Source organism: Silene latifolia, chromosome 4 (assembly GCF_048544455.1).
Source record: "Silene latifolia isolate original U9 population chromosome 4, ASM4854445v1, whole genome shotgun sequence".
In the NCBI taxonomy this organism is placed as follows: domain Eukaryota; kingdom Viridiplantae; phylum Streptophyta; class Magnoliopsida; order Caryophyllales; family Caryophyllaceae; genus Silene; species Silene latifolia.
Window position 1 is genome coordinate 11602254 of NC_133529.1, and position 24454 is coordinate 11626707.

A 24454-nucleotide genomic window follows, 5' to 3' on the forward strand; every position below is an offset into this window, starting at 1 on the left:
AGGGTACATCAAATTTCTTGCGTACATTCGACCCACCCTTACCTTGCAATTTGCGGGAGCCATTGAGACACTAGGATAATGTTGTTGTTGTTCAGGATATTCTAACTTAAAAAATGATTTCAGGCCTATTAGTCTTTGCAACATGGTGTATAAACTTGTTTCGAAGGTACTTGCTAAGTCTTAAAGTTTTTCTTGGTGATATTGTTTCGGAAAATCAATCGGCTTTCACTCCGGGTCGATGGATTTCTGATAACAATTTAGTAGCTTTTGAATTATTCCACCACATGAAAAATACTAGTCAGGGAGATGGTCACATGGCCTTGAAACTCGATATGGCGAAAGCGTATGATAGAGTCGAATGGTATTTTTTTGGATCGTGTTTTGCGAAGGATGGGTTTTGATGATAGCTGGACGGATAATGTTATGAAGTGTGTTTCCACGGTATCGTTTTCGATTAAGGTGAATGGGTTGTTAACTGAGGAATTCCGACCGAGCAGAGGCATTAGATAGGGCGATCCGCCGTCACCGTATCTCTTCATTTTATGCGCAAAGGTTTTATCTGGTCAATTACGAAAGGCGGCCGAGGAGGGGACTATTAGGGGTATTTTTGTAGCGTCGACTTCTCCTATGGTTTCTCATTTACTCTTTGCAGACGATAACATTTTGCTTGTTAGGGCAGAAGAACCGGAGGTTCGAAAAGTTAAAGAGATCTTATCAGCTTATAAAGAGGCCTCGGGGCAGCTTGTGAACTATAATAAGACTACGGTTTCCTTTAGTAAAGGTACGGGGGCGGCGAGGAGAGCTCAAATCGCGCAATGGCTGGGTGTGAGGGCTGTGGAGGAACACGATAAGTACGTAGGGCTTCCTACAGTGGTGGGTCACTCAAAACATGTCATTGCTCGAGTTATCCGGGATAAGCTTTGTCGTAAATTGCAGGGGTGGAAGGGGATGTTGCTTTCGAAGGCAGGGAGGGAAATATTGATAAAGGCGGTTGCCCAATCTATTTCCACCTACGTTATGAGCGTCTTCAAACTTCCCCATAACTTTTGTGATGAATTACGTTCGCTAGTCTCGCGCTTTTGGTGGGGGTCGGAAAATGGAAAAAAGAAGATTTCGTGGCTCGCCTGGTCCAAATTGTGTCAACCTAAATGTCGAGGAGGCTTGGGGTTTCGAAATTTCCACGAGTTCAACTTAACTCTTTTGGGGAAACATGCGTGGAGGATGTTGACGGAGCGTAACAGGTTGATGGTGCGGGTTTTAGGTGGTAAATACTTTGCCCACAAGTCGTTTATGAAAGCTGATTTAAGGGTGAACCTAAGTTACACTTGGCGAAGCATTTTTGACGCTAAGGAGGTGCTTATGGTAGGCTTGAGGAGGCATATTGGGAATGGGTTAAGCACGGGGTTTTGGTATGATCCATGGTTGAGAGGAACTAACTCGAGAATGGCTTTATCTCCTATGAGAGATGCGGATGAGGGGCTCTTGACGGCGGACTTACTACAATCGAACGGCATCGAGTGGAATTTGACCAAGGTACGCAGGTATTTTCTTCCGTTTGAACAACATTTAGTTTTTAATACTCGTGTTGATCGAGGTGGTGTGGAGATCGAGGTGGTGTGGAGGATGATTGGGTGTGAGATTTGGAAAAGAATGGTATCTATTCAGTACGGACGGCGTATAAGACGTTGATGGGGGACTACGGGGTGGAAGAAGGCACGTCGAATCCTTCCAAGGAGGGATGGTTGTGGAAGAAAATTTGGAGCGCTCGTACTCTACCGCAGGTCAAAATGTTCTTTTGGCAGTTTTGTAGCGATGCAATCGCGACTAAACACAATTTAGCCTCCTGAATTAAGTCATGTAATGTGGCTTGTCCGGTTTGCTTGAACGAGGTGGAGACTTGTCTCCATCTTGCCGGGGGGGGGGGGGGATATCTGGGTTTTGGGAAGGGCTGGGGTTGGAGGTGAGAACGACGTTGGGGTATGAGAGGGTGAGAGAGTGGGTGGAGGATACCCTGAGGGAGCTCATTGGAACGGAGGTGGACTTGTTTATTATGGGTGTCTGGGCCTTATGGGAGCGGCGCAACAAGGTGGTTTTTGAGAATTGAGGAGTGAGTTTGGAGAGTGTGGTGAAGAGGGTGAGGGAGCTGATGGGAGAGATGGATGCTTTAGAGGAGAGGGGTGCGAAGGACGGGGCAGAGACGGCTGTTGTAGGTGTTGGGAGGGGCAGGCGCAATGGGATGGAGAAGCAAGGGTGTGGGCTGACTCGTGATGGTGTGGTGGTTAGCGTCGATGCATGAGTCAAAGAAGGGGAAGGTATGGGTATCGGGGTGGTGTGTAGGGATGAGAGAGGGGTGGCTCTGTGGGGCTGGGGAGAAAGGCGTAGACAAGAACATGATGGACGGGTTGCGGAAGCGGAGGCAGTCATCGTGGGACTTCGTTGGGCGCTGAAGATGAAACACAAGACAGTCCGGGTTGAAAGCGATTGCCAAGACGTGGTTGACGCCCTTCACGGCCGATCTTTGGGTCGTAGTGATTTTCATTCAGTTATTAGCGATATTTTAGATTTATGTAACAACTTTAATTACGTGTCTTGGAGTTTGATTAGTCGGAGATACAATCGAGCTGCTCATAACTTGGCTCATTTTTGTACTCTTGGTAGTGGTAATTTTTACGATGGTACGACTATGCCTCGTCACATCGTTGAGATGGCTAAAGCCGATTTGAATGCTAGAAAAAAAATATGATTTGGACTTGTAATGAGTAGACTTTTAGTTAGAACTTACAAATTGTTAAATGAAAAAGAGAGCGGAAATTATCATGAAAAGGATTAGCGGTCATATGATTTTGAAATAAAATGGGTACGGTCTTTATGTAAAACAGGTTGTCTTTAAGACGAACATATCCGTCTTAAATTTAAAACGAGTCAATTATGAACTCATACTCCCTATTGTTTAACGGGACAAACTTCTTGTCATTCATGAGGCATTTCACTTTTTGTCCGCTCTAATATTTGACCCGTTTTATTTTTAAGACGGATATAACCGTCTTAAACAAGAGTTTTACGTAAAAAGATGGCGGATATAGCCCATTGGCTTAAAACCAACAAACCAACAACACAGTCCATCACATTAGATAAACCAAGCCCAGCCCAAGACAGAAGATAAAACCCGCGCAAACACCAAATGGCGCGAACACTAACACAAGACTGCCGCCAAAACTCCTCCTTCCCGCCAAATAAAAACCCTATATCTTCCTCCCCATTAAAATCACATCCCCAAATCATAATTTTCCCTCCATTTTCTCTTCACTCTTAATCTCCTCCTTAATCACTCTCTCTAATTAGTTTAATTTCACTCTAATAATGGAGTCCTCAACCACAGAATCATCGTCATTACCATCCTTAATCCCATTTAAATCCAAAAAACCGCTCTTAACCACCCCCGTTAAGTCCCAGACTATCGTCGGCCCCTCCACCGCCACTCCGGATCGGGTTGTCGACCCGCCGTCTCGGATCCGTAATCAGAATTTTGCGCTATCTGTGTCTGATGTTCGTCGTGCTGCGATCCAGCTTCGGAAGTCCAAACCCGATAATGTCGGGTCCGGGTCGGGTCTGGTTACCCAGGTTCGAGCTCCGGTTGGGAAGGTCAAGAGATCCGAGAAGTCTCCTGTAGTATTAGCTGAAAAGTAATTTCCTTTTTCCCTTAATTAATTATTTATTGATTTATTTTTAGAGTTAATTATTTGCAGTTTTGTTCAATCGGATTAACTGAATGCTGAATGTTAATGTAGTGAATTGGATTAATTTAATGTTTTAGATCATTTTAAATTGAATATTTAGACTGTTAGCTGAAAATTAGGTATTTTCGCTCAGTTCATTTGTTTACATTTGATTAAATCAAATATCGTCACGAAGTTTAGTTCGCCGTGCATATTAATGTAGCGAATTGGATTATTTAAATGTTTGTTAGATCGTTTTAATTGAATATTCAGACTGTTAGTTGAAAATTAGGTACTCCCGCTCCCAATCATTTATTTACCTTTGATTAAATCAAATATCGTCATGAAGTTTAAATTATGTAGAGCAAATTGTGATACGCTAGGTGATTAAAGATGGACAGATTCGTATTTGTTCGTTATTCGGCGTACTCGCGTTTTGTGATCATTTGTTTACCTCTTTGATTGTACATATTTCTTTATGTTATTCTTTTAGAGAAGGTGGAGAAGAATTATAAGGAGGTTGTTGTACCGTAGAACGGTCTTATAGAAGAATTAATACTCTGATTGAGATTTGAAAGTAGTAGATGTGTGTTAGGGTTTATACTGTTTGCTGAAAATCATTTGATTAGTTTATTTGCGATTGTTGTGTGCTAATTGTATTTGTGTATAAAATGATAGGTATGAGATGTTATGTGGTTTCTTCGATGCAATGGTTAGTTCAATTCGTCTTCTCCGGTTGAAAAGATTGCCTACTACATTTACCAAGCTTAGTCGCAACATCGAGTCTTTGACAGACAGGTAATTTCCAGATGCGGTTCATTGTTATTATCTGGTTGATTTGAGATGCACTCACATAGTCACATGATGTTTTTTTGTCATTCTATAATTATTGAGTCAATTCTGTTGTCTAATGTAGGAGGTTCACATTGCATCACTTCGCGCAATTGAAGCACATAATGCCGGAAGTGATTGTTGTTAAGAAAGTTCGTGTTCAAGACGAACAAACTGGCTGTATGAAGGAGGAGCTCATCATATCGTTGGAAACCAGTGCAGTTGAAACTGACAAGATTGCCAAAGGCAGTGGTGGATATTCTGATTTGAAGGGATTTTTTCACTCACGAATTGTCGGTTTTGCTAAAATTCATCCTGAGGTATAAATTGATGTCCAAGTTCTTCATCTAAACATGTTTTTTGCTAATCGTTTTTGAACCGAGATCCTGACTTCCACCACATGTGTTTGTTTTCAGACTGATGATGTGCCAGAGGGTGAACTTCCTGAACTGTTCTATAAGCCGAAGCAAGAACCTGAGCCGAGCATTAATCAGAGCTCACTATTGCGCCCAACAACACTCACGGCTCCCTCATTCAAGAGACGGTTCTCATCTAGGGCTCTTAGTACTTCAATTCCAGAATCTCCTCTAGCTAAGGCCTTGCCAGAAACTCTCATCAAGAACGAACGTTCCTTTTCGACAATTGACTCTGATGCAACACCTGTGAAAACAGCTTCAATACCATCAAAACTTGACTCAACACCTGCAAAATCTGATTTAACTCTGCCAAAATCTGCTTCAACTCCTGCTGAAGTTGTTTCAACACCAGCAAGACTGATGGCTGCTACACCTGCCTTGCGTACACCAAAGCGTTCTCTGATCACAGATGATGGTCTTACTGGTTTACCAAACTTGCCAGCTAAGCGTAGGGCCTTGAACTTTGATATTGTCGAGGAAAAATCACGTCAAGATGGTGATGTTGAATTTGATGCTCATGTCCATTGTTCTGCTGCTTCTAAAGATCTGTTGGAAGTACTTCCTGAGAACCTCTTGCACTCAGTAAGTGGATTTTATCATTTTTGTAATGTTTTACGGTTGTTTATTGTATAATTAGAGCCGATGTTTCATTTATTAGATTCTAACTAAGAGTTTATTTGACAGTTGATGGAGAAAGAGCGGAAAACATTAGAAGAGCAAGATCCAATTGTGTGCCAAGCAAATAAGCGTCAACAGTTGATTGCTGGTGTTCCTAAACTCTTTGACATGATTCGACTGTTGTTTCAGTCTATTAGGCGCTTCGTGATCACCAAAGAGGAGCTTATCCACAAAATCATTACAGGCCATATGGACATTGTTGATAAAAGTATGGGTTTTCTTCAGCTTTTATTTATTTACTTATTTGTGCGAAATCTCGTCTCCAGGATTTAGGTCTTATATTCTCATGTTCTGTGTTTTCAGGAGAAGTTGAGGAACAACTTGAGTTGTTACAAGAAATTGCCCCAGAATTCATAACTGAGCATTCTGGTCTCGATGGGAGTACTGTCATACGGTAGGTTCCTTTGTGTATGTTCTTATGAATTTCGCATTTGGTTATAGGTTTAACAAGTTGGTCTCACATATAAGACCATCTCATATAAGATTGTGTTTCGCTTCAACAAATGTTTGAAACAGAAACTAAATGATCATATCTCAGTATTGTCTTTTATTAACGACTCATGTTTGTGCATTTTTTGCTTCTGCAGTCTCAACAAATCGTCATGTGCTGAGTCTATACGAGCTAAACTTCTTGAAGCCAACTGAATCTGCAAGACTGTTCGTACTGACTGCCCGACTGGTAGAGAATAGAGATCGAAGATTGAACATCTATTTATGTTTTTTGGGATTTTGGCTAATTATGAAAAGCCAATGTATGAAACCTGTGGCCTGTTAGCTTGACTAACACTTTGTAAATGTCTGTAAAAACCAGTTGCTATTAGTTAAAATTTTCTGGTCACATTTCAACTCCATGTAACTCTCTTATCACATCCGGAAACTCAGATTTCTCTTATGTATCCACCATGAATGCCTAAAGTCCTGCATAGATGTGCGACCTCTATTACCACTGTAAAGCGTTACAGAAAATCTGAATATGAGGTGCAAATGTAAGTCTACCTGAGAATTGTGTCCTAACAGAACCACCCAAACCGGAATGCCGTGATCGTTGAGAATGACCAGATCCTAGAGGCTAAGAATGACTCAGGCCATAACATTACAGAACTACAGATTTGAAATTACATTTATAAATTTTTCAATCCTGAGTAACACTAATATTCGTTTTTACAATTGATTTATCCTACCATGATTATCATATTTAATTCACTAGAAAATTAGTAAATAAACTTGTAACCAAATTAACCCGACGAGACACGTAAAAACTCGAAATTTGCCATCCTAAATGATCTGTTTGCCACCACGGTTCATTCGATTGTATTGACTAGGGTGATTGTATTGACTAGGGTGATAATGAGACGAGACAGCTCGCGAGTAGATCGAGCTTGGCTCGGTCAAAGCTCGGCTCGTGTGAGCTTGGCTCAACCCGGGCTCGCCCGATAATTAATGAGTCAAGCAGAGCTAGCAGTTGACTCGGCTCGAACAGCTCGAATTTGTGTGATAATAAAATATTTTACTCATGATCTTTAAATTTTTTTTATCATGATTATATATTTGTTTAACCATATCAAATATTTTCATTAATTTTCCCAATATTTTTATATATAACCTTAATCTTGCTATTGAAACTATCAAAAGAGAGAAAAAGAAAAGATGATTTAACAATTAAATATAGGCTCGCATTGAGCTCAAGTTAAGCTTGCGAGCACGGTGACAAGCTCAATTTTTTCAAGCTTGGATATGTTCGAGCAGCTAAAATGCATTATGTTTTTGTCTTATTCATCCACATGGTATATTTAACCCGTCTTAATCGTAAGACGGATAATACCCATTTTAAACAAGAATTTGTGATGTTCGAGATCGGCTCAACCTCGAGTTTTGTTTTGTGAGCACAAGCCGAGCAAGGCCAAACTCGGGCTCGGCTCGGCTTGGCTCGGCTCGGCTCATCATCACCCCTCGTACTATCAATAATAACTAACTAAAGTTCACATAAGTCATGAACAAACCAACATGATCACACTCTCCAAAACCATAGACTTGACAGAATGTTTGGAATACTCACCAAATGCACAACACTTCGCCATATCAAACAACTCCAAGCTTCTCTCTTCACTCAAGGCCATGGCCAAGCTCAATTCTTCTCGTTTCGGCTTCTTCGGTTTTGTACTCTTCGCCTTTCTAACATTCAGTACGCTCGTCTTATTTTCAATCACTTGAATTCTCCTAATGTTTACCTTTATAGTGCTATGATTAATGCTTATGCTTCAGTATATGATCATGTATCAGTTTTTGCATTGTATAAATCATTAGTTTCTAAAGGCAGCCCTCGGCCTAATCATTTCGTTTATCCGAGTGTTTTGAAGGCGAGTTCTGAGTTGTGGGATTCGTATGGGACAAAAATGGTTCATACCCAGATTCTAAAAACGGGTTTTGGAGTGAACCCAGTTGTACAAACTTCTCTTGTGGATTGTTATACGAGGTTTTGTTCGGATGTTCGTAGTGCACGCCATCTGTTTGATGAAATGACTGATAGAAATGTTGTTTCTTGGACTGCTATGATTTCTGGTTATGCTAGGGTAGGAGAGATGGGGAATGCTATTCTTTTGTTTGATGCGATGCCTGAGAGGGATGTTCCGTCTTGGAATGCCATCATTGCTGGGTGTACGCAGAACGGGTTGTTTCCAGAAGCGGTTGTTTTTCTTAGACGAATGGTGGAATCATGTGAGTTGCAAGTTAGACCGAATGAGGTTAGTTTTGCTTGTGCATTGTCAGCTTGTGGTCACACTGGTATGCTTCAGCTAGGGAAGGAGATTCATGGATACGTTTTTAGGAAGGGAATTGGTCTCAGTTCGCATATGTTGAATGCCTTTATTGATATGTATGGAAAATGTGGTTGCTTGAAGGAAGCTAGGCGGGTTTTTGATACTACCCCTGATAAAAGTTTAACATCTTGGAATTCCATGATCAATTGTTGTGCACTTCACGGGCAAAGCGAAAGTGCACTTGATATCTTTGAGGAAATGGTGCAAGTTGGTGATAGTGTGAAACCTGATGAAATTACATTTATTGGTTTGTTGAATGCTTGTACCCATGGAGGCTTGGTGGAGAAAGCGTACTACTATTTTGACCTAATGATCGAGGTCTATGGTATCGACCCTCAGATTGAGCATTATGGGTGCATGGTAGATCTTCTTGGTAAGGCTGGCCGTTTTGAAGAAGTTATGGATTTTATCAAGGGCATGAAGGTTGAAGCGGATGAGGTTATTTGGGGAGCTCTACTCAATGGAAGTAAGATTCATGGGAATACAGGTCTAGCGGAATTGGCCATCAAGAAGTTAATTGAGATGGATCCAAATAATGGTGGCTACATCTCAATGTTAGGCAATTTGTATGTGGAATTAGCCAAGTGGGATGACGCCTGTGGAGTGAGGAAGATGTTGAAGGACCGAAATGCCCAAAAAATCCCGGGTTGCAGCTGGATTGAGGTTGACTGCGGGCTCCACCAGTTCCATTCTGCTGATTATTCACATCCCAAATCTGAGGAGATATACAGCACCCTTGAAAGTCTGTTTGATGTTGTTCAATGTCAATCGAGGCCATAGGTTTCCAGAGTCATGTTCGCGATGAAAATAGTAAATTGTCCTACTGATACTATTGAGTAGAAATACAAAAGCGCCATCAATGACCCCCGGGTTTTTTTGTTGTAATTGGAGCAAAACAAAACCGGACGATTGAGGATTGTGATTAAAGTGTGAATTTATGATTTAGTGACTCGGTAGCTCTTTTTTGTGGTCAAATGAAGAAGTTGCAAGCACTTCAGTACGTCACCAGATGAGCCATCGTATATTGTTCCGAACTTCAGGGGAAACTAGCTAGAGTTATATGTCGTGCCTAAAAGACAATTTAACCAACATGACACTGATCAAGGAGTTGTTCCATAGTTCCCGAGATTTGGCATCGCATTTAACTGTAAGATGAATTTTGGCTTTACTCTCATCTTTAGGCATTTCGTAAGTGTGTCGGAAAATGAAAATGAGTCGTGAATTATATCCATTCCTTTGCTGCCTGTTACCTTATGTGCATTTCCTGCAACATGAGCTTCAAAATGAACAAAGTCCGCTGAGTTCCCTGCATTCTGCCAACAGTCTCTGTCAAACTGGTGATACCTGCTTTACTATGTTATCTTAGGAACATTCACTTGTTGAAGGAATAAAGGGGACAGTGACACAATGAGGTCGCAAAATAAAATATACACGCATCTTCAGTTTTGCTGTCAACTGCCATTTTCATTTGACTATTGCTTCTGATTCTCTTTTGCTAAATTCTGTTAATTTTTTATGCAAATAATATGTCCCATTTCAATTTTCCTTCCAATCGTGACCACAAATCTCATGGACGACTGTTAGTTCTGTAATGAGGCGACCAAATTGTTAGTATCAAGTTATCAACATGAGCTATTGTATAGATGTATTGGCCCATGTGGCCATGTAATTAGCATTCATCATGTCTATTGACAATGTATCCCCCAGTCGGTACGCTCGTCTTATTTTCAATCATTTGAATTCTCCTGATGTGCTATGATTAATGCTTATGCTTCAGTATATGATCATATATTAGTTTTTGCATTGTATAAATTATTGGTTTGTAACGGCTTCCCTCGGCCGAACCATTTCATTTATCCGAGTGTTTGAAGGCGAGTTCTAAGTTGGGGGATTCATATGGGACGAAAATGGTTCATACCCAGATTATGAAAACGGGTTTTTGGAGTGAACCCAGTTGTACAAACTTTTCTTGTGGATTGTTATATGAGGTTTTGTTCAGATGTTCGTAGTGCACGCCATGTTTGATGAAATGACTGAAACTCTGAGAGAAATGTTGTTCATTGGACTGCTATGATTTCTGGTTATGCTAGGGTAAGAGAGGTGGGGAATGCTTTTGTTTTGTTTGATGTTTGATGCGATACCATGATTGAGAGAGATGTTCCGTCTTGGAATGCCATCATTGCTGGGTGTACTCAGAACGGGTTGTTTCCAGAAGCGGTGGTATTTCTAATAAGAATGGTGGAATAATGTGAGTTGCAAGTTAGACCGAATGAGGTTAGTTTTGCGTGTGCACTGTCAGCTTGTGGTCACAATGGTATGCTTCAGCATCGAGGTTGACTGCAGGCTCCATCATATCGGAGGAGATATACAACACACTTGAAAGTCTGTTTGAAGTTGTTGAATGTTGATCAAGGCCATAGGTTTACAGAGTCATGTTGAGTAGAAATATGAAATCGCCATGAATGACCCGGGTGTTTTTGTTATAACTGGAGCAAACAAAACTGGACAATTGAGGGTTGAGATTATGCTTCTTTATTCTACATTATGCTTCTTTACTTCACTCGAGGTTAGTTATTCAGGTTACTACGCCATTTAGTATCCGTGTTATTTTCATTTTATTAGTACGATGTGCAGGTCGCGTGGATACGTATACGAATATCAAGTATTCAGGCATGACACATATTTCATCTATATTTACTTGCTTTTTTTATTTGTTGTACGAGTGAATATTAGTTGTTTCAGGCCACTTAGTAGCTCTCAAGACCTTTTTTTCGTCTAATTCAGGCTGAGTTGGTAAATGCAAAGTATCAACCCTAACTCCCTATGCAATGAAAAAAAGGAACACGCATCAGATGTAAAAAAGGAACACTTGTATGCAATTTTCAATTGTATTCGTGCTGCATCACCCGTACAATTTGTTTGTCTTTAAACCAAATGAGTTTGGTATAGTGGTTTTTCACTTCATCTGTAACCATGAGGTCATGGGTACGATCCCTGCCTATGAGAATGGAGCAAACTCTTTGGCCCGTTTAACTTTTCGTGAAAGCATCCGCGGCAAGGTAATTATGCATTGTTATCGACTATGGACACCCCTTTTTTGCCAAAAAATAAATGAAATTGTTTTACAGTAGTACTGGTACACACGACGTGTTAATACAGACATGATCACATTTGAGTATTGTATGTATGACGGTTTTTAATGGGGGCAAGGCCTAACCTCCCTAGTCCCGAGTGTTATTTAGAGGGACAATGGGCTAAAGCCCAAGATTGAAAGAAACCCAATCTTCTGAGTTTTAATTTGATTAGACCAATTTATGGTAATAATTTTTAAATTATCGCAAGGAAACTCATTTTATTTTTAAATATTTTCATTAAGTTTGACTTCCTGATGATGTTTTTTATAAGAAAACCGGGAGTATTATGTATAATTCGAAAAAGTATTGAGTATATTATGTAGAAAACCCCTTTTCAAACACGAAAGAATGTCCAAGAACAAAATCACGAAAATCCCTTTGCAATAATGCATTTGCCATAAATTCGAGGGATATGACAAACAGCTTATAGACTCGGTTCAAAACGAGACCTAACCCAGTAAAAAGAGAATAAGTATATCCGTATATGATAAGACTCCTTACCCAAAAAGTTATAGGTTGATCTCGATTAATCTTTGTCTACTAGCTTCATCATTTGTAATCATAACAAGGCCACCTAAGAAAACAAAAGTATATCAGTTACGGAGTATCATTTATCAAGCATGAAACTATATTACGTAGGGCTAAAACTAATGAATGACAATATAAATTAGATATAATAATCAAATCATCGTTCAACCAAATAATTTTGGTCTACAATGACATCAACAACTTAAACTTGGTGATGATTTGCAGATCTTACTTGTTTAATTCATCCGACTTAACCTCACCAACAACCAAATTAATGCTTATAGTATCTTCGACGCTAACCCGAGCCACTTCCAATTCCACCACATCACTAGCCTTGTCCCACATAAGCTCCCACAACTATAACGATACCAAATAAAAAGTGGTTACTTACTAAATGCAGGCTATTACAATATTTTTAATGATTTTGAGAATCATATCAAATAAAAACAATGGTGTCACCTGCAAGAAGCTCTTGACAGGTTTGCCGTCACATTCTACAATGACGTCATCTTCAAGTAAGCCTGCTGATTGAGCATAAGACCCTTGTAGTATCTATTGGTACATATAAAAACAATCAAAAAACACCATTGAAAGAATATTATGTATAGTAAATTAAGGAAAATGTTTACCTTCTCCACCTGAACACCATTGGTGAAGTCTGGAAAAGTTCCTACATATCTCTTTATGAACGGAAGAAAAGCTAAATACAATTGGCTGCCTGCAAACCCATACAATGGACGGCGTGATACCTTATCATACAGATATTATCTCATCATTAGGATGGACATATATTGTTTACAGACTTAAAATGAATCAAAATCTCCTAAGATTAAAAAAAAATTAAAGGTCATCAATAAGTTTACATACTCAAATTGTTTGTAATGATTCCACCATTTGAATGCGACATTCATTGGCAAGAATGGGGATGCTGCACCAAGATCATAATAAGATATGCCAAAAACTTCTCCAGAAATGTTAACCACGGGTGCTCCATCGCCGCACTAAGAAAGAAGAAAAATCGATTTACAAATCTGTTAACATATGCTTGTAAATAGCTCAAAATCAACAACCAATGAAAAGAAAAGATTTTAAAAAAACCTTACTCTACTGGTATTACATCCAACTGATAGTAGTTCAGTACAATCATATTTATCGGGATCAATATGCTCCATGCTGCAATTAACAAGCTGACTTGCATTAATAAGAAACCACCACCCACCAAATTAAAAGTCTTGCTCATTTATATTTTCAAATATTTTTCGAAAAAAAGTATAAAAATTGATATGTACTCCGTATGTCAATTATGAAAAGTTTTATTACACTTCTATGCATATATGGTAGCAAATGCCACATGATTGGAGTATCTTAGAATCAAAGTTAGAATCGTAATAACAATAAATAAACCTCAAAGTTCCAAGGACGGCCATGAAATCACATGGCTCGTAGAAATATCGTCCAACTACAATAACAACATCCTCATGTTTAATTCTCGTTGAATGAGGGCGCAATTGAAAGGTTCCATCAGCAGAATCATTCTCAAGAAACGCCAATTTTGCTGACGAAAGACAACCCCTTGACTTAAATCGAATAATAAGCAGGTTGTAGTGATAGTCGTAACAACAAATTTCCCCAAGGTACGAATTCTTATCCGAAGAACGAACGACAATCTACAAATAAAATAATAACAAAAAGGAGATTACACAAAAGTGAGGTAGCATAGATTCATAGAATAGCATTATTTCCGATCAATCTATAAGAAACTATTAAGGAATTGAGTATAAAATAAGTAACAAAGAATAAAAACCTTCAAGTTATGGGCTAAGCTGTTTTCAACATATTCCTCATCAGTGGGAAGTCTAATGAGATTTAAGGAAGTTATAACGGTGTTCATATTTCCATACGTTTCAATAATAGTTCTACAAGCTTGAGTCACCACAACCTCACCTATAATTCGAACGGGATAAATTAGCATGACCACTACGGAAGGATGACACAAACAAATCGAGATAAACCTGTACCCCCAAAGCAAAGGTAAAACAATGTACCTGAGAAAGATACAAGAGAAACAACAAAGGCAGAAGCCTTAATAGCAGACATTTTGGTACTCATATCCAAGTCACGAGCTCCATAAAACCTTGGTCGTTCCATAGCCGATTTTTTCAAGCTATCGTGCTCGACTTCCATTTGTACCATGAAACAGCATATACTCCTAAATCAGTAACTTCATCAAACAGGAAATAGTAAAAACATAGAGAAATATACTGAAACCTAAAAGAAGAAGTGTGGGTTTACAAAATTCATAAACAGCAACGGATTCTTCCATTTGATCAAAACTTCGCTTTTGTCCCCTCTCCATAATCTGCCAAAATAAATAAAATCATCATCAAAACCAAAGTTGAAAACTTTTTCAATGCAAAACATATATGAAGTTAAATTGGTAAGGCCCGTCAACCCGGCCCGCCTCGAACATGGTCCGGGTCAAACATAGCCCAACCCGACCCGACTAAGCCCGCCCCTTCCCCTGGCTTGGCCAGGGTCTTACCAGGAAAGCCCGACCTGCCTCCTAGCCAGCCCGGCCCGAATACAGGTCTACCTCTGAAGTATAGAACTTACCAAAGTGATCTAGTCATGTAGAAAACCCCTTTTCAAACAGCTCAAACACGAAAGAATGTCCAAGAACAAAATCACGAAACTCCCTTGGCAAAAATGCATTTGCCATAAATTCGAGGGATATGGTACAAGCAAACAGCTTATAGACTCGGTTCAACCCGAGACCTAGCCCTTAAGATGGGTCTTATAAACCGTTTATACCACCTGTACATAATGCAAAAGAGGAGATTTTTATTTCTAAAAGGACTAACTAGAACACACAAAATTCATCAGTAAAAGAAAGATATATACCCAAATGGAACAGTTACACAAACTTAACCATGTTTCACTTTAAACGGGCATATAAGTAAATACAACGATGAGAACAATAAACGATAATGTGGTGATTGCAAACGAGTTATATTCTTTATAATGATATTGTAGGGCGCCCAAACATAACCTAAAGTTGGTATCAAAATAACATCACTACATCGGTAAAAAACATAACTCCAACTAAATTTAAGGCCTCCAAAGAAAATTAGCACACGGTGCCAGAGTTGAATCCCTCCTCGCCCAAAACCGACCCCGGAGGAAAGGACATATCCCTATTTGAGTATTGAGAGTAGAAAAATCCAGTAAAAAGAGAATAGATATGAGGAGACTCCTTACCCAAAAAAAGTTATAGATTGATCTCGATTAATATTTGTCTACTAGCTTTATCATTTGTAATCATAACAAGGCCACCTAAGAAAACAAAAGTAGATCAGTTATGGAGTATCATTTATCAAGCATGAAACTATATTACGTAGGGCTAAAAGTAATGACAATATAAATTAGATATAATAATCAAATCATCGTTCAACCAAATAATTTCGGTCTACAATGACATCAACAACTTAAACTTGGTGATGATTTGTTGGCTCGAAATCAGAACTTACTTGTTTAATTCATCCGGCTTAACCTCACCAACAACCAAATGAATGTTTACAGTATCTTCGACGCTAACCCGAGCCACTTCTAATTCCACCACATCACTAGCCTTGTCCCACATAAGTTCCCACAACTATAACGCAGGTTGTTACAATATTTTTAATGATTTTGATAATCATATCAATTATCAAATAAAAGCAATGGTGTAGTCACCTGCAAGAAGTTCTTGACTTGTTTGCCGTCACATTCTAAAATGACGTCGTCTTCAAGTTATTACTTTATATGGAGTATTTTTCATGTATTCTAAGGTTTCTTATGCACAATTGTAGTATTTGTTTTTTCTATTAATGTTGTTACTTTGTAATTTGTAGATATTTTATCATTGTTTTCTAACAAAGTAAAAAACTTTAATTTAATTGTAAGAAATCAAGAAAAGTAATAGTAACACGCTGTAATTATATGTAACAAAATAAAAGAGAAAACATATTATTCATTATTAATAAAAATGTCAGAAAACAATGATAAAAGAATATCAATTACGAAAACAACAAAAATAATAATGATAATCGTGACAAAATACTAATAAAGTTAACAATATTTGTGACAAAATATTAACTAGTGACAAGATTATAATAAATTGGGTAAAGGTAAAATATTGTATCAATACATAACATAAAAATAATGTACGACTTACATGTTACAAGTTTAGGCAATATAATAAGAAACAAAATAAAGTCCCATTTTGTTATTGTCTTACCACCTTAGAAAGTTATTGAACAAATAGCGTGACACCTCCAATATTTTGTTATCAATGCTCCTCCTATTTGAACAAGAAAAATCGCACATAATATTGGATTTGTGGTTGCCAACAAAAAATTGCGACATTTGATTAAAAAAGTTGAAAGTGAAAAAGATATATCAAGTGGGAAATTTGATTTCGGGAAATTAGTTGTAGGAGATGGAGTGATGTGTGTTGGTCATCTATACGATTTTGTTGGATCTGGAACACTAGAAAAGTTTTATATATTCTTGTGTCGCGAATCCTACGTTTTTTTTCGATGATGAGCTAATTTACGAGATATTTGATTGTAATACATGGAAAAGAACGTCAAATTATAAAGTAATGAGTCATGTATGGAACGAGTTTACAATTAATGAAGCTGAAAAAGATGGAAATGGTAAAAAGATATCGGTTTATTTAAAAAACTCAAAGGTCGTCTTCCAATTGTCTAGAGTTCCAGGTTAGTAAGTGAGTCGGAATCCTTGGTAGCCTCAATGTTCAATTTAGAAGGTGAAATTATTGGTATGCAAGTCATGTCTGTTGAAGGATATGATATCGGCGTGCATGTTGAGGTTATTCACTGATTTAAGTGGGGTATCAAAGGAGGTCGGGAAGCAAGTGAAAGGGAGAAAGTTAAAAAAAATGATGTAAGTCAATGTGAGTAATATATTTCATTTATTTTAAAAATTACTTGGTATATTTTAATTCTTGCATTTTAAATTAGTAGTATGATTAAAATCAAACATGTCCGGTTCAGGTCTAGACTGGTTAGATTTCATGAGCATTACCGGGGTTAAGGTCCAGATCTAGGAAAATCAGTTTATAACGGGTAGAACTGGAATACTTTGATTCTTTATTTCTTGGTGCATGTTTTATGAGTTGATGCTTTAGTTTATCATATTAAAGAACTATTTTTTTAGATGACAATGCGTGGTTTTGGGCAATTATTTGCAAAATTGTAATTATTAAGAAATGTTTCATCGTAAGTAATCTCTGAGTTGAACTTGATTTGTTAGTACTCTATATTATCTAGTATACACAATGTCTTTACACTTTGTTTGTGCTAGTATTAAGCTTTTGGCAACCCTTTTGCATTTATATGTTCAAATGAATTTTGTATATATCTGGTAATGTTAGTGTAGTTACTCTGTATGTCAATTTTTTTAATTAGGTTGACATGGTTCAATTTGGGTAGCAATGATGGTACTTGAGCTATATATCAATATTTCATTGATTTATGAAAATTATTTTTGTTTTAATAGATTATTTTAGTAATGAAAATGTAACACCCCCAATTACCCGAACCATTAATGTGCACACCGTTCTTGGAGGTGAGGGACCCTCCAAGGAGCGGTCTCGGGTTTGAGGTCGGTTCCCATACGTACTCACTGATCACCAAATACCATATCTCAAGAGTAACCGCAACACATGCCAATCTCATACACATCATCACCCGACTATCACAACAACCACAAAACCACATACTACATGTATCAATACAACCAAACACAAGGACCAACATGACTCGTTTACACAACACAAGACACAAACAATTATATGTAAATAATGAGAACCGAGTTGAGAAAACTCTACCCTATAACAAATATTTAAATACCACAATCAATCATAAGAATTCCTCCTCTTATGAAATCATATCCTACAAATTACCAAGTAAAACCTATCACAAATATATCCTACATCATAATACATATAATTACTTATTACAACTACTTAATTACCCAAAACTCAATTAAATTACATAAATAACAAAACTCCCAAATTCTAGAGTTTTGAGTCTTAAATGAAAGTGTCGAAATGTAAAGAATAAAGGTAGTAGGTTACTCACAAGGTGATTAAGAATAAGAATATGTGAATACATCTTCCAAATTCTTCCAAAAGTTGTAGATCTAGGATTTAGAGAAGGAGGATTGTAGAGAGAAGTGTGAGATATTTTAGAGAGATGAATCCATTGTTTAGAAATGAAGAAAATCAGATTATAAGGCTTATATACCAAATTAAAGCCCAACAAGAAAATATGACCCGCATAAAAATCAAACCTGGACCCGGTTCACTCGGTCGAGTGCACTACCCACTCGATCGAGTGGACCCAGCACTCGATACACTCGACCAACCACTCGACCGAGTCTGGTCAAGTCAGACCCTGGACACCCCCGGTCACCTTCACTCGATCGAGTAAAGAGGCACTCGGTCGAGTGCTCCCTCACACTCGTTCGAGTGTGCCTCATGAAATGAGGGGTATTATAAGAAAATGTTTCCATTTGCATTCTCTATAGTTAATCATTGGGGTGTTGTGGTTCATGGAACATATTTCATTTTGGTGTACAAGAAGAGTTTGAAGATTATGTTTGAGGAAACTAATTTGAGGAGATAAGAATTAATATTGCTCCTTCTGCACTCTATTTAGCTTTAATGTACTCCTTAATATTTGTAATTTTTTTTTGGTGACATGGTCTTTAACTTTAATTAGGTACTCTGTATTCTAAATTAAATGGTATTATATTATATGATTTTCTAAAATGTATTATTCAGGGTTTTTTTTTTTAGAAACTTTTACTTCTTATTTTATTCATTCATCTTTCCTATCACCAAACACACTCAACTCTTTTACTCTTATTTTATTCTTTCCCTTAATGTTTGTGGCTCACAATTCCTCATTTAGCTCATAATTATTCATCCCTCTTCCTCTCTTATCATCAAACCCTACCCAACTCTTTTACTCTTATTTTATTATTCTCCTTAATACTCGTGCCCACAAACAATGGTAAACAAATATGGAATTGGAGGGAGTAACAAATTAACCACTCTTATTTCAACTCCCCCCACCCCAACCCCAACAACAAAATAATAATCTAATTGCTCAAAAGATTTTAATCGTGGATCATAATTCGCTAATTAATTAAATAATTTACTTGTTTACCAATTATTAATATTATTTGTAGAATTTTCTTTACTACTAAGAGAATAAAACTCGGGGCGTTTGGTTGGAGGTCTACAAGAAAGGGAAACAAAGTTACTGATTTCCTTTGTTGATGTTTGTTTGACACAAACAAAGAGAATGAAATTTTCTTCCTTACCCCTCAATCCATCTAATTCCTTACCCCCACCCCCCAAAGTATGAGATTTCATTACCTTTGTTACTCTTCAACCACCTTATTTACCTACCACCACACTTGCGACTCCTACCACACCCCTCACCTAAAGACGCCATCGCCACCACTACCACCAAAATCACCACCACAGCCACCCCACATAAACCACCACCACAACCACCCCACATAAACCACCACCACAACACCACCGCCACAACCACCATCACCACCACCATAGCCATTGTGACACCCTCATACTCCAAGTGCCTTACCAGGACCACTTAAAGTATGAGAACGTCACCATCTCGGTTACCCGAGGCAATGATAATCAAATGACAATGAAGAAACATAATTTAAATAACAATATAGTTTAAAGTGATTACATGTTCGACACCAAAACTGTTAAAAAGAAATACAAGGTTCTCAGACGGTCTACTGATAAAACTATCAAAGCTATAAAATATCGTCGACACAAAATGGAAGACTTCTAAATGCCACGTGATGACTCATCCCGGCTATCCCATACGCGTCATATCATACCTGCTCAATAACCGCTCACCACCCCCGAATGGATCACCCACGTTTTTAAAAACATTTAAACGGGTCGTACTAATTACACAATCAAAGCCACACTTTGAAACAATCATACAAACAGCTCACACACAATCCCGGTCTCCATCTCCGGTCACCTCATAACTGACTACACACTAAAGTGTGTAGCCCTGCCAGAGTACCCATCGCAACAGATACTCCTCGCCGCCAGTGGGGGACCGCAATCGTTCCCACCTAAGCCCCGCTCATCTCTATCGAGCAATAAACCCATGTTCATTAATGTGCACATCCATTCTGTGGCGGGTTCCACAGAAGGCGAATCAAGGGCGTGAAGCCACTCCCGCAAGTGACTCCACTCAGCCAGAGACGCACCCCGAAGAACACAGACAGATAAACAGCAACCACAATACAACATCAACAACCGCCTGAATCAATCAACAATATGAAATCACAACCGTCTGAATCAATCAACAATATGAAATCACAACCGTCTGAATCAATCAACAATCACTAACTACAGCACAATCACCACACACATCATGTAACTAATAATCGAGTAGGAAACCCTACCGGAATGTAACCACCACAGACGGTCTAGCAGCTAATCAAAATCGTTCTTCAATACAATCACCTCCTATCAAACATACAATCATACAATCAACATCTAATAAACACAATACTCCCAAAACCCCCAAATTACCCAATTAGGGTTTCAACTAAAATCAATGAAACAACATAAAAATTGTACTAGGACCTTACCCACAATACGACGGTCTCAACGGCGTAAAGAACACAACGATCCGATGACTCTAGCCCTTAGGATTTGCCAACAACGCGACGAGAGAGAACTACGTAACTTCTTTTTCTTTTGAAAGGTTTAGAAAGGTGAAAAGTGATTAAAGAAAATGACGGAAGCCTTTTATATTAATCTCGCGTTATTAACAAAACCCGTCAAAACAAACCCGTAAAACACACTTACTCGATCGAGTAAGTGACTTACTCGATCGAGTGCCCCCTACTCGATCGAGTACCCAACTTACTCGATCGAGTACCCTACAGGCAGACTACTGATTTGCGTCAAAAACTACTTACTCGACAGAGTAAGCCCTACTCGATAGAGTACTCAAAGACTCATAAAACCGTAGTATTACAGTCTTCCCTCCTTAAAAAGAATTTCGTCCCCGAAATTCAACCCATACATAAAAACAAACCTACCTACTCGATTAAGACAGAACAACGCAACTAAAAACTCAAAACAAAACCTCACCCTATAACACATGAACTCTTAACACCAACTCCACCAACTATGCCTACCTCCACAACATGTCACACGATATCGTATCAACTACATTATATCTCTCTCGACACTAACTTCATACACTACCAACTACCGTCCACAAACGCTGCTAGCTCCGTAATATATCATCCATTAGAAAATCCAATATCAAGACACTCATAGACATCAAACGGAATGTTACATTCTACCACCCTTAACAGGAACTTCGTCCTCGAAGTTTACTCACACCCCTGAACATCATCATCCAACTGCCAAAACTATCGAACTCATAATCATCATCATCCAACTGTCAAAACTATCGAAATATTCTCGCACTCCTAGACATCACACCACTACAAGTACGGTCATGACCTTTAACAAAATCAACACAACCCAAATCAATCTTTTATTCTACATCAAGACTCAAACTTCCAAATCTACTACAACCTGTACAACCATTAAACTCTCTTTGTCGCATCCTACTCCTCTTAAGATAAATGTTACGTCCTCGTAACTCACTAATACTAGATCCTTAGCTATATCTTCTCATTATCTTCATCACCACCATACGTCAAGGATAACCGCCTAAGACCTCAACACCTATAACCATTCCTATTTCTAAGGCTCTCTTACTTAAACAGTTCTCACACCTCAATTCATTCTGCACTTCATCTAACCAATACCACAAAATCCTTATCATAACCAACACTCCAACTCTTCCACATTACCGCAACACGACATACCTCTCTATATAAACTATATAAAACTCCTATCACCAAAAGCATAACTCACGATCCACACTTGTTACGTACACTCACACTAGATCCTCAAGTTCTTTTCTTTCATTACCGCAAAACTCATACAAAGCTTTACATGAAACTAACTCCCAACACCCTACACTCATTGTCTCAACAAAAGATTATGAATTACCTGCAGCTTTCAGATTAGTACAACACATGTTCCACAAATCGCTCACCACGATTATGTCTATCGATGCCTCATCTTAAAACAAGATCAAAATTACTGTAACAACCTCTCACCACTGTGTCCCATCAACAGAATATTACGATACCATGACAACAATGAAAACATACACAACTCTCTTTTATATCATACTCTACCCTCATTCTCAAACTGAAACTGGTAAGAAACATCAATAAACAAAACAATCGTCTATATGTACAAGCCGAAACTCACAGAAAGCAACATCAAACAAAACAACAATCTATGTATAACTGATATGTACCCTTGAGAACTAGTATCATAATCATCTCGCCTACTCCACCACAACCAGTGACAGCATCGCAACACCGCCACCAACAGCCACACCGCAGTGCGAAAATACCCGCATAACAACACGAAGTACCGTGCCCGGATCACCACCCTGAGGCACAACAACCACGTCGATAGACATCATAACCACATACAATTCTCATAAACACTGACTCAGTATAACTTTTCGGACAAGAAAACTTACTCAAAACTGCTTTACTGGCTCATAACACAACATATTATACGGAATAAACAGACAAGAATCTCATGAATATCATCCATACATTTTTATGGAATAAACATAATCAGGAATACACATACAAGTATAACTAGCCATGCCAGATCACCCAACTATCACTTTTGAACATCATACCATTAGTTTACCTTATCCAACATATATCACAAAACATTCATATAACAACTTTATAACTATCACACCATACCATCTCTCGTGAGGTCAGAATCTCACACAAACATTTATACACATCATAGACCCGTAATCACATCCATCTAGTCAATCCTGATCACCTAAGTTACCACCTGATAAAGGTTACCTCTCGCCCATAACACATTCCTCCATTCGCATAACCATCATCCCCTGCCAAATATAACCATACAGCTAATACTCAACCACTAGCAACCGCCTCCTAAGACCACATTTTATACTTCCCCACAAACGTACATATCAATCCGGCCTCTACCAAAATCAACCTCTTTAAAGTTGTCATCTTTCTTATCTATCATCACTCTTAATCACTAGCAACAACACCTCAACACTACCACCGTTCGGACATCAAACCTCCTACACCCATCTCTAAACATTATGATTTCTTCACTATCTTTGGCTAACATCCTAAATCATGACATCAAACCACTCAACAAAATTACCTCAACATCATTCCCAATACTATTCGTAATTGTATCATCATCTAACCCTCCACCAAAACCTCGTATCATGCAAATAATTTACCCAACCTTTACTTTCCTTAATTCCTCGAAACGGATGATTATCATGTTGTCCTGAAACTCCTATATTATCATTAACTAGAATCCTCGTGATAGTATCACACATCTCGACGATTCCTTATTTTTATATCACATAACCTCGGTGGACATTTTCCTAGTTTTACTCCCCTCATTCTTTTCTTTTACACTCGACAAAATCAATTAACCATTCAACTCCGTATTACTTCTTCCTAACTCTTTAGTACTCCGGTTACCTTCTCATTGCTCCAAACTCAAATCCCGTTATTTCTTATCGATATCTTCTCACTCCTTCTGACCCTGGATCCTCTCTTATCATGCTATCACTCACAGTTATCACCAATCAGTCCAGACCATCTCATTTTATCACTCACACTGATCACCCATCACCATTTCATACCGTTACTTGTCCAAGGAAATCACACATTAGTTTTACCTCTTGATAATACAAATTCCCAAACTCACTCGTTATCTGCAAACCCACATCGCTGCATAACTCAATCTAAGCTCTTTATACACCATATCTTTCCATTTACCTATGACGACCTTTCCATTATTGTGGACAAGGCCCTCGGGAACTGCGTCCGAGGGATCCACACCTGACATAATCGACTCGAGGTTCTTTCGAATCGAATTAAGACATATTAGAGTCGCCACCAAGTTTTTTGGGAACTTGGAACCGTTCAAGTCAACTTTACACCTTTCATCGAAAAGCATAAAGCCAATCGACTACGAGTGATTAAAGATAAAGACTTGTACCCTATATCACTCGATTTGAATGACTCTCGTAATCCAATGGTATTTAGACGGATCCACAAACCATAGATCTTGAGTAAGGGGT

At 38.5% G+C, this 24454-nt stretch overlaps 5 protein-coding genes and 1 long non-coding RNA gene across 6 annotated transcripts in view; 4 read left to right on the forward strand and 2 right to left on the reverse strand.

Moving 5' to 3' along the window:
• The first annotated feature begins 390 nt into the window (after nt 1-390).
• Nucleotides 391-2296, forward strand: LOC141651056 (uncharacterized). Its single transcript, XM_074458781.1, has 3 exons — nt 391-499; nt 653-1533; nt 2132-2296. Exons 1-3 carry the CDS (start codon nt 391-393, stop codon nt 2294-2296), a joined length of 1155 nt encoding a protein of 384 aa, XP_074314882.1.
• Nucleotides 2297-2314: 18 nt separating this feature from the next.
• LOC141651057 (uncharacterized) lies at nt 2315-2743 on the forward strand. Its single transcript, XM_074458783.1, has one exon. It carries the CDS (start codon nt 2315-2317, stop codon nt 2741-2743), a length of 429 nt encoding a protein of 142 aa, XP_074314884.1.
• A 521-nt stretch (nt 2744-3264) lies between these two features.
• On the forward strand, nt 3265-6490 carry LOC141652951 (CDT1-like protein a, chloroplastic). The gene is made up of 7 exons (XM_074460571.1): nt 3265-3683; nt 4395-4514; nt 4633-4867; nt 4964-5545; nt 5648-5849; nt 5945-6035; nt 6229-6490. Exons 1-7 carry the CDS (start codon nt 3361-3363, stop codon nt 6284-6286), a joined length of 1611 nt encoding a protein of 536 aa, XP_074316672.1. The 5' UTR covers nt 3265-3360; the 3' UTR covers nt 6287-6490.
• Nucleotides 6491-7635: 1145 nt separating this feature from the next.
• The window catches only part of LOC141652952 (pentatricopeptide repeat-containing protein At1g33350), a 40443-nt gene continuing 23624 nt past the window's right edge, over nt 7636-24454 (forward strand). The window contains exon 1 of the mRNA XM_074460573.1: nt 7636-9604. Coding sequence (XP_074316674.1) covers nt 7681-9237 — 1557 coding nt within the window. The 5' untranslated portion in view covers nt 7636-7680 and the 3' untranslated portion in view covers nt 9238-9604. The remainder of the gene's footprint in view (nt 9605-24454) is intronic.
• LOC141651058 (putative protease Do-like 14) lies at nt 12141-13359 on the reverse strand. Its single transcript, XM_074458784.1, has 6 exons — nt 13237-13359; nt 12983-13120; nt 12749-12868; nt 12579-12671; nt 12352-12476; nt 12141-12165 (listed from the first exon to the last, which is right to left on the reverse strand). The coding sequence occupies exons 1-6, from the start codon at nt 13357-13359 to the stop codon at nt 12141-12143; spliced, it is 624 nt and encodes a 207-aa protein (XP_074314885.1).
• Nucleotides 13637-14265, reverse strand: LOC141652069 (uncharacterized). The gene is made up of 3 exons (XR_012546956.1): nt 14165-14265; nt 13924-14063; nt 13637-13786 (listed from the first exon to the last, which is right to left on the reverse strand). It is a non-coding gene; the product is annotated as an uncharacterized LOC141652069 (long non-coding RNA).

Bases quoted from the DNA above. Each gene is read 5' to 3' on its own strand.
- LOC141652951 (XM_074460571.1), top strand. From the start codon at position 3,361: ATGGAGTCCTCAACCACAGAATCATCGTCATTACCATCCTTAATCCCA. The intron at 5,546-5,647 runs GTAAGTGGATTT...TTTATTTGACAG, and splicing joins CTGAGAACCTCTTGCACTCA to TTGATGGAGAAAGAGCGGAA. The intron at 6,036-6,228 runs GTAGGTTCCTTT...TTGCTTCTGCAG, and splicing joins GATGGGAGTACTGTCATACG to TCTCAACAAATCGTCATGTG.
- LOC141651056 (XM_074458781.1), top strand. From the start codon at position 391: ATGGGTTTTGATGATAGCTGGACGGATAATGTTATGAAGTGTGTTTCC. The intron at 500-652 runs GCATTAGATAGG...TACTCTTTGCAG, and splicing joins GGAATTCCGACCGAGCAGAG to ACGATAACATTTTGCTTGTT. The intron at 1,534-2,131 runs GTACGCAGGTAT...AGTGTGGTGAAG, and splicing joins TCGAGTGGAATTTGACCAAG to AGGGTGAGGGAGCTGATGGG.
- LOC141651058 (XM_074458784.1), bottom strand. From the start codon at position 13,359: ATGAGCAAGACTTTTAATTTGGTGGGTGGTGGTTTCTTATTAATGCAA. The intron at 13,121-13,236 runs GTAATACCAGTA...CTTCTTTCTTAG, and splicing joins TGAACTACTATCAGTTGGAT to TGCGGCGATGGAGCACCCGT. The intron at 12,166-12,351 runs GTAAGATCTGCA...TTGTTTTCTTAG, and splicing joins AAGTCGGATGAATTAAACAA to GTGGCCTTGTTATGATTACA.
- LOC141651057 (XM_074458783.1), top strand. From the start codon at position 2,315: ATGGGTATCGGGGTGGTGTGTAGGGATGAGAGAGGGGTGGCTCTGTGG.